This window comes from Nicotiana sylvestris, chromosome 8, assembly GCF_000393655.2.
Source record: "Nicotiana sylvestris chromosome 8, ASM39365v2, whole genome shotgun sequence".
Classification (NCBI taxonomy): domain Eukaryota; kingdom Viridiplantae; phylum Streptophyta; class Magnoliopsida; order Solanales; family Solanaceae; genus Nicotiana; species Nicotiana sylvestris.
Window position 1 is genome coordinate 144,036,634 of NC_091064.1, and position 9,188 is coordinate 144,045,821.

Below are 9,188 nucleotides of genomic sequence, written 5' to 3' on the forward strand. Positions count from 1 at the left end.
CTGGGCTTTTAATTATTCTGATAATGATGTTTGGGGCCGGCAGTGGCCCATTTGGTTGTCTAGCAAAGGATCAATCAATCCTTGCAACTACTTTGGGCTTGAAATTTGGCCCAAAAAATGAACTAAATTCAAAGGCCTTGATAGGCCTGTTTTCTCACCAAGAGCCGGCTCACATTGAGCTCGAATTAGGCGGGCCTACTTACAACCGTTTCGTAGCTGGGCTTATCTACTTTTTACATTCTACAGCCTACCCATTTTGCAAAATGAATTGCAGAAATGATTTCACTTTGTTGTAGGAAAATTAGGAACAAATTTTGTTTTTCAAAAATACAATCCAAACTCAAAGATTAATTTCATTAACATGATTTGCAAGACCTAAAATACATACATTCATACTATATATGTACAAAAGAAGCTTTATAATCAAGCTAAACTGTTGGGTGTAGTGCCTAGGCCCAATGGCCTAGGCCCAAGAAGGTTTGAACCCAACAATGCCTGCTAGATGACTTCCATCATCGGAACTTGAAAGATGGATGTAATTAAATCCCAAAGATATGGGCTTGAGTGCCTGCCATGCCCAAAATTCTCAAAGGGTAACCAATTCAATATTACAAAATCAACCATACCCATATCTAACTACAACAGGTTTAAATATTACAATGATGTTAACTTCTAAAATAACTAATTTACTTATACAAAGAAGATGCCGAAATTCCAACCCCATCTGTCCTGAAATATAAACTTCGAAAATCTCCTATTACTGATTAACTACAGCTAGTGTGTTTCGATTTCAGCTATAACCCAATGAACCTAAACATATATATTAGCTTCTTTTAACTTCCATTTGAACACTAATCCTTATTCAACAGACTCCTGGATGTGTTTTGTCCACCTCTCCAATCAATTCCTGTGATTTACAAGGAGAAAAGCCACTGGACTTTCCCTTGTGCATCAGAATGGCCATGAGCAGCCCCAAATGAGTGAAACAACAAGTCATAATAAATTATTACTATAGATTCAATGCGTAAAAATGGATTACCAACGACGCCCTTTGTGGGTTTTCACCAATTGACCTCTCTCATTTGTCTTCTCATCGTTGCCTTATAGTGCTCTTTGCGAGTTTTCACTAACACGACTCTCTCATTTTCAATTTCTCGGCTTACCATCGCCTTACAGTGCCCGTGTGGGTTTTCACCAATAAGACTCTCTCATTTTGTTTCTCTCAATCTTATGGCATCAGTTCCAAGCAACCGCATTCTCTGATTCTTGAACATTCTCACCGACTGCTCAGAAGGACTTGAACAGGATTAGGGGTAAAAAGAATTTGGATTGAATTACAACTTTGGAACCATTCAGGCGGGATCATTGCCGAACCATTGTAACTTCTGCCCCAGTTTCAACTTTTGGGGAAATGTGGATTTTTGTTTTGGTGTGACTGAACCCCAGAGAGAGGCTGCCTACGTATCCTTTCGGAATCAAGTCGAACGTAGTTCAGGAAGTTTTATTTTTGATTTTGATTTGATTTTTTATTTACAAACGTTTCAGGTTCTAGAGAGGAAAATCAAAGAAAGGTAACCAGCTCAAAGGGTTAGCAAAAGGGTTGAAGTGTTTGGGGTAGTGAGAATTAAAGCCTTCGTCATCCCAATCGGATAATATTGGTACCGCAAAAGAGTTAAACATAATACATTTTGACCACGTCTGCATTTACAGTTGTTTCAGGGTCATTTCTTTCAATGTCTCTCAGGTACAACGCCCCTTTCGGAAACAATATTTTGATAATATATGGGCCCTTCCAGTTGGGAGTGGACTTTCCTTTTGCTTCCTTGTGATGAGGGAGAATACATCTTAAAACAAGTTGCCCCACTTGAAAATTCACAGGCCACACATTCTTGTTGTAGCCACGGGCCATTCTTTGTTGATACAACTGCTCGTGGCAAACTGCGGCCATCCGTTTTTCGGCAATCAGGGTTAACTGCTCTAGACGGGTCTTGACCCACTCACTATCCTCAATTTCAGCCTCAACAATTATTCGGAGAGATGGAATTTCAACCTCTGCGGGTATTATGGCTTCAGTGCCATAAACCAGTAGATAGGGTATTGCTTCGACTGATGTGCGCACAGATGTGCGATATCCCAATAATGCAAACGGCAACTTTTCATGCCATTGTCTCGAACTTTGAATCATCTTTCTCAGAATCTTCTTGATGTTCTTGTTTGTTTATTCAACAGCACCATTAGATTTGGGCCGATAAGGGGTAGAATATTGATGCGTGATCTTAAACTGCTCACATATCTCCCTCATCAAGTGACTATTCAAGTTCGCAGCATTCTCCGTAATGATAGTTGCAGGAATACCAAAATGGCAGATGATATTGGAGTGCACGAAGTCTACCACTGCTTTTTTAGTGACAGCTTTGAGAGTGACTGCCTCAACCCATTTTGTGAAGTAATCAATGGCAACCAATATGAATTTATGCTTATTTGAAGCTTTTGGCTTGATTGGCACAATGACATCCATACCCCAGGCAACGAACGGCCACAGTGCTGACATAGGATGTAGTTCTATAGGTGGTGCATGAATCAGGTCACCGTTCTTTGCCAGGATGTATCCATTCATGTGGGGTCCACACACTCCTACGTTCACTTCATGCATGATTCTTCCGGCCTCTTCAACATCCACACATCATAACAAGTTGAGATCTGGAGTCCTTTTGTACAAGTCCTTGCCGCTCAAGAAGAAACCATTGGCAAGCCTTCTAATGGTTCTCTTTTGGTCTCCATTGGCTTGCTCAGGATATTCTTTTGTTTTCAGAAATCTCTTGATATCATGATACCATGGCTGAACATTTGGTTCCACCTCAACCGTATTATAGTAACCATGCCTTTCCCGGATTTGGATTTCCAATGGGTCAATGTGGATATTGCCTGGATATGGCAACATCGAGGCCAAAGTAGCGAGTACATCAGCTAATGCATTGTGAAATCGTGGAATGTATCTGAACTTGACTGACTTGAACCGTTTGCTAAGATCTTCCACATGTTGCCTGTATGGAATAAGCTTGACATCCCGAGTTTCCCATTCACCCTGAGCTTGTCGGATAATCAGATCTGAATCTCCCATGATTATCAATTCTTTCACATCTTGATCGATTGCCATATTCATGCCCACATACTTGACAGTGTTGTTTGTGTAGGAAAACTGAAGCTGGGTTATGGCTGGGTAGTGCTGACCAGTGAGTGAGATCAAGATTTCCCTAATTCCGACACCTTTTGCGTTTACATCTCTATCAAAGAACATTTTCCATGCATTGGTGTCTTCTGATGTTACCTCAACTGAATTTACTTCCTCGTCTGGGAAGTAAGTGCTCAAAGGTTGGTATTCATCATCAATAGGGTTTTCAGCCAGGTGATCTGCTAAAGCTAAGGCTTTTATTGCCATGCGGGTGACATAGACTATGTCAAACTCAGTGAGTAGGATTTGCCATTTTGCTAACCTCCCTGTGGGTATCGGCTTTTGGAATATGTACTTCAGCGGGTCCAGCCTGGTGATGAGATAAGTCGTGTAGGCCAATAGGTAATGCCTGAGCTTCTCAGCGACCCAAGTTAGGGCGGAGCAAGTCCTTTCCCAAAGGGTATATTTGGCTTCGTAACTTGTGAGCTTTTTGCTCAAATAGTAGATTGCATGCTCTGTCTTCCCGGTCACATCGTGTTGCCCGAGGACACAGCCAAAGGAATTCTCCAAGACTATCAGGTACAAAAACAAAGGCCTCCCAGGTTCAGGTGGGACCAAGACTGGTAGATTTGACAGATATTCTTTGATTTTGTCCAAGGCTTCTTGACACTCATCGGTCCATTTAATCGCTACATCTTTCTTCTAAAGCTTGAATATGGGCTCACATGTGGAAGTCAACTAAGAAATGAATCGGCTGATGTAATTCAACCTTCCCAACAAACTCATAACCTCTTTCTTGGTTCTCAGAGGAGGCAAATCCCGAATAGACTTTATCTTCGTTGGATCTAGCTCAATGCCCCCTCCGACTGACGATTAATCCCAAACGTTTCCCAGACGGAGCTCCAAATGCACATTTAGCCAGGTTTAGCTTCTAATCTTACTTGCGCAGACGCTCAAAGAACTTTCTCAGGTCCCGAACATGGTCATCCTGTGTTCTGTACTTAATGATCACATCATCCACATACACCTCGATTTCTTGGTGCATCATGTCATGAAAGATGGTAGTCATAGCTCTCTTGTACGTTGCCCCGGTGTTCTTCAGACCAAAAGGCATAACCCTGTAACAATAGGTGCATCAGGGTGTGGTGAAGGCTGCCTTTTACGCATTTTCTTCATCCATCAAGACCTGATGATATCCAGCATAACAATCCACGAAACACTGTATCTCATGTTTGGCACAGTTGTCAACGAGTATGTGGATGTTTGGAAAAGGAAAGTTATCTTTGGGACTTGCTTTATTCAGATCTCGATAGTCGACACACTCTAGTTTTCCCATCTTTCTTTGGCACGGGAACTACATTAGCTAACCATGTGGTGTATCGGACCACTCGGATCACCCCCGCCTTTAACTGTTTGGTGACTTCCTCTTTGATCTTGTCACTGATATCAGTTTTGAACTTCCTTTGTTTTTGCTGGACATGGGGGTAATCGGGGTGAGTCGGCAACTTATCAACCACCAAATCAACACTTAGTCCTGGCATATTATCATAAGACCAAGCAAACACATCTTTGAATTCGAACAAAAGTTGGATCAATGCATCCTTAGTTCTTTCATCTGTGTGAACGCTTATCATGGTTTCTTGGACCTCTTTTGAACTACCCAAATTTACTGGCCGGTTTTCATTTAGATTTGGCTTAGGCTTATTCTCAAATTGTTCCAATTCTCGATTTATTTCACTAAAAGCCTCTTCTTCATCGTATTCCGGTTCTTAATTCATTATTTCACAATTAGACAGCGTGTTTGGATCTGGGTATGAAGTCCGCAAGCATGTCATGTTATTTAAAGCCGCATTATTAGAACTGAAAGAAGAAATAAGAAAAGTAACAAAAATCAGAAAGAATAAAGAGAGAGATTCATGAACGATGAAATATTGATTTCATTTCATTGAATTTTGAAGATAACACGGTTTACATTGGAATTTAAAGACAGTAAACTAAAGAAAACATCTGAGTTACACCCTGGAATAACACGTGATGTAGAAAAGGTGGCAACACTGGACTATCGGGATTCCTACCTAACTGGGATTGGAGATGTCTTCCTGTTTTGCAACTTGGCATTGGGCCCCATATACAGCACCTTAGAGGTGCTCGAGCCTTTTCCCGGCTGGACCATGTGGGATTTATACAACATCTGCCTCATAGCTCCACATATTTCTTCAATTTCTTCAGTTGTGAAGGCCTCATCTTCTTATTCTATGTACTTCGGCTTGACAAATGTTTCGAAAAGTTGTGGGATTGGCTGAGACAAAACCCAACCATTATTCTTTCGCTCATTTGCCCATGTTTCATCAGCTGCCATGGCTTGAAAACCCACACCAAAGAACTTCTCGCTAGCAGCCAGAGTGATAGGTTCTGTGATACCTTGTAATGATGTCCCGAGCCCCTTCCCGGGCTTATACCATGCCAGATCATTTCCTTTGCAACCATAATTGATGCATTTGATAGAAAGGGTTGAGGAGACGGGCTTCCTTCTTCACATTGGTTTGCGACCACAACCTCGAAAGCTTGATAGACTATTTGTTCGCTACATTCCCTAGCTTCGAGACATGGGACTGACATGTCCTATAAATTGATTGCTCGTCCTCTCTGTGGACTACAATCTCCTGATCTTCATATTCAAATTTCACCATTTGGTAGAGAATGGAAGGTACGACCCCTGCTGCGTGAATCCAAGGTCTTCCCAAGAGGAAATTATAAGAAGTGTCCATGTCTAGGACCTGAAATGTCACCTCGAAATCTACAGGACCAATAGTCAAAATCAAATCGATCTCATCTATGGTGTCTATCTTGATGACATCAAAGGCACGCACACATACATTGTTAGGCTTGATTCTCTCAATCCCAATCTCCATTCTTTGCAAACTTAAGAGAGGGCAGATATCAACTCCGGATCAGCCATCCAGCATGACTCTCATTACATAGTGCCCCGCACATTTAACTATCAAATTAAGGGCTTTGTTGTGGGTAGCCCCTTCTAGGGGCAAATCATTCTTGCTAAATGAGATCTGGTTGATTGCGAAGAATCTTTCCGTCATCCTTTCTAGTTGTTCAACAGTGGTTTCGATCGGAACATAAGCTTCATTGAGGGTCTTTATCAACACTTTTTGATGCTCAGTCGAGCTTATCAGTAGAGACAAAAGCAAGACCTGAGCGGGAGACTTCCGGAGCTGGTCAATTATCTCGTAGTCCGTAGTTTTCATTTTTCGGAAGAACTCATCTGCTTCTTCGGCACTAACAGGTTTTTTGAGCGGGAAGCGCTTTTGTTTGGCATTGTTAACTTCCTCCAGATTGAGGTATTTCCCAGATGGGTTGGTTTCATTTATTTCCCCTACGATTTCCTTCCCCTTGTATGTCACAATTGCTCTGTTATAGTTCCAGGGGACTGTAGTGGGGTCTTTCATAGGCCTTTGTGGTGCGCGGTTAATTATCACGGGCTCGTTCAACCTGGGTGGAATTACTGGTCCCCGCGCCATATAAGTCCCTTTGGGTACATACATCTTGGGTCCCTTGTTCAGCTCGAACCCCTTAGGAGGACTCAACTCCAATTGTTCTTTCCTATGAGATCGGGGAACATAAAGAATGGCGTCTTTAGGGGGTACTACCCCTGTTTTGGTTTCCACAATCTTTTCTTCACTTTGAGGAGTGGAGTTGCTCTTCTTCTCCCACTTATATTGCTTCGCGACAGCCTTTGGCTTCGTTTCCACATTGGCTATGGCAATGATGGCTTTTAGAGCTAGGTCAAACTCTTTATCTTCACAAATCATCCTAATGACTGACCCGTTTGTTGTGAGACGGCAATGGGTTGTTGGTCACATTGGGATCTCTTCTTCTTTTAGTAGTACCCTCTTCTGCTCTATCAAGTTCTCAATTTCCCTTTTGAGAGTCCAAAAGTATTCGGTGTCATGCCCTTCCACCCCAGAATGATAAGCGCATTGGGTACCGGGTCAATAGGAAGGTGACTCCGGGTTTTGTCTATTCGGAGGTACGGGTTGCAACAAACCCATTTGGACAAGTTTAGGGAAAAGGTTAGAGTATGATTCACCAATAGGCATGAAATTTATTCTCCTGGGTGGCTCCCGAGCACGAGCATTGTAGGGGAAGTTATTTTGTGGAGGTTAGGGATTATACTGAGCTTGGTGAGGAGGGTTGTTTCTAGGAAATGGAGCTCTATTTTGGTTAAACTGTTGTTGTGGCCAAGCGTATGGCTGGGCATTCATTACTGCGTACACCTGAGGAGCCATAACATAGGCCCCATCCTGATGAGGATAATAATGTTGTGGGGTGCTTGAAGGGAAGTAACCTTTGGGTGAACGGGGGTTTCTCGGGCTTGAAGCCACCATCCCCACCTATTCTTTATTATTTTTGTTTGCTACACCACCTGACCCGCTTTGGATTGCTTGGGACGTAGCTCTTATGACAGATTGGCTCAATATGCGACCCGTTTTCAGACCATTTTCGACCATCTCACCAATCTTGATAGCCTCAGCAAATGACTTTCCCATTGCAGACATCATATTCTGAAAGTAGTCTGCCTCTTGGGCTTGTAGAAAAACACTAACCATTTCTGTTTCATCCATCGGGGGCTTGACCCTGGCCGCTTGTTCGCGCCATTTAACAGCATATTCTCAGAAACATTTCGATGACTTCTTCTTGAGATTCGATAGAGATTTCCTATCGGGGAGCTATGTCTATGTTATACTGAAACTGCCTGAAAAAATCTCCTTCTTGAGATTTGAGGATCTGTTCCATGCTCCTTATTTTTCAGGTAATTTCTTCTTGCTCGGGGTTCATTGTAGCCTTCTCCTATCTCGCGGTAAACTCGTACCGGGGTTGTTGAGGGTAAGAATTGGTGGTGAAATTAGTAGGTTCTGGTGGAAAAGATAGTACTTGGAAAGTGAAAGATGATGGATCAAAGCTTGGCCTGGGCACAGTTGGTTGTACCATAGCCGAGGTTGGTGGTGCGGTAAATATCTTGGAGGCCACTCCCAAAACTACTTTGGGGGCGAACCTCGAAGGTGTTCCGATGAAGTGAGCTGAGATGGTGGGGTATCCAAGTGGGGTATTCGGGTAATTTATTGGGACGTTGGAATTTTCACTTGCTCTGGGAAGTAGCTTGGGGAAACCGAGTATGGCACTTGGCGTCTCTCTACCATTGGACCAGGCGCCCCACATTTCCAGCACGCGGAGGCACAGTGCCCTATTCTCTTCAGTTGGCACTGACTCTGAGGTCGGGATAACTGATAGTGGGCTATCCTCTGGGATGGGAATTGTTAGTGGATGACCTTCTGACGACATTTCTACACTGCCCTTAGATCTTGTAAAGTATGGGTGTAAAGCCAGGTTACCACAAACCAACCACCTTAAAAACAGAACCTACACTCAACAGTAGACAACAAACCGGTTAAATTGAAGCAATTAACACATAGGGAATCGCACATTGGAGGTGTGATGCACCTATACAGTTAAATGTGTTTCTACATGTTTTGCAACGATTGCATGTCATCCCAGCTTTTGTTTATCTCCCCGATCTTTCTCTTGCTCTCTTTTGCATTCTTATTTTCCTTTTTATTCTCTTTTCCTTGTTTTCTCTCTTTTCTTTTTGGTTATCTCCCCGAATCCGATGAGGATTGCCTACGTATTATGACACCGCGTGGATCAGATCATCACGTAGTTCAAGGAATAAATGTAAAATAAATAAAACATTTTTTTGGGTTTTTCAAATTTTCATTAAAACAAGACTTCTAATTTTTCTCTATTACAAAGACTCGATCCTACATACTTGAGAATTGAAAACTAAAATAGACTCAAAACAGACTTTAAAATGAAAATACAGACTCGAAAAAGATAAAACAATCAGGAGTACATCAATGCCTCCAATCCTGTCCTAGGAACACCAACTGGTCTTGCTGCGGGCCTATGTGCCATGTCATCCTGGAGGCGATAGAGATCATCCATT

At 42.5% G+C, this 9,188-nt stretch overlaps 1 protein-coding gene across 1 annotated transcript; it reads right to left on the minus strand.

Moving 5' to 3' along the window:
• Positions 1 to 1,208: 1,208 nt before the first annotated feature.
• On the minus strand, positions 1,209 to 2,185 carry LOC138875783 (uncharacterized). The gene is made up of 2 exons (XM_070154650.1): positions 1,709 to 2,185; positions 1,209 to 1,283 (listed from the first exon to the last, which is right to left on the minus strand). Exons 1-2 carry the CDS (start codon positions 2,183 to 2,185, stop codon positions 1,209 to 1,211), a joined length of 552 nt encoding a protein of 183 aa, XP_070010751.1.
• Positions 2,186 to 9,188: the final 7,003 nt, after the last annotated feature.

What these genes read in the sequence shown, in the direction of transcription:
- LOC138875783 (XM_070154650.1), bottom strand. Translation starts at nt 2,185, where the DNA reads ATGATTCAAAGTTCGAGACAATGGCATGAAAAGTTGCCGTTTGCATTA. An exon ending in GAAATGACCCTGAAACAACT is followed by an intron (nt 1,284 to 1,708) that starts GTAAATGCAGAC and finishes CCTTCTGAGCAG; the next exon opens with TCGGTGAGAATGTTCAAGAA.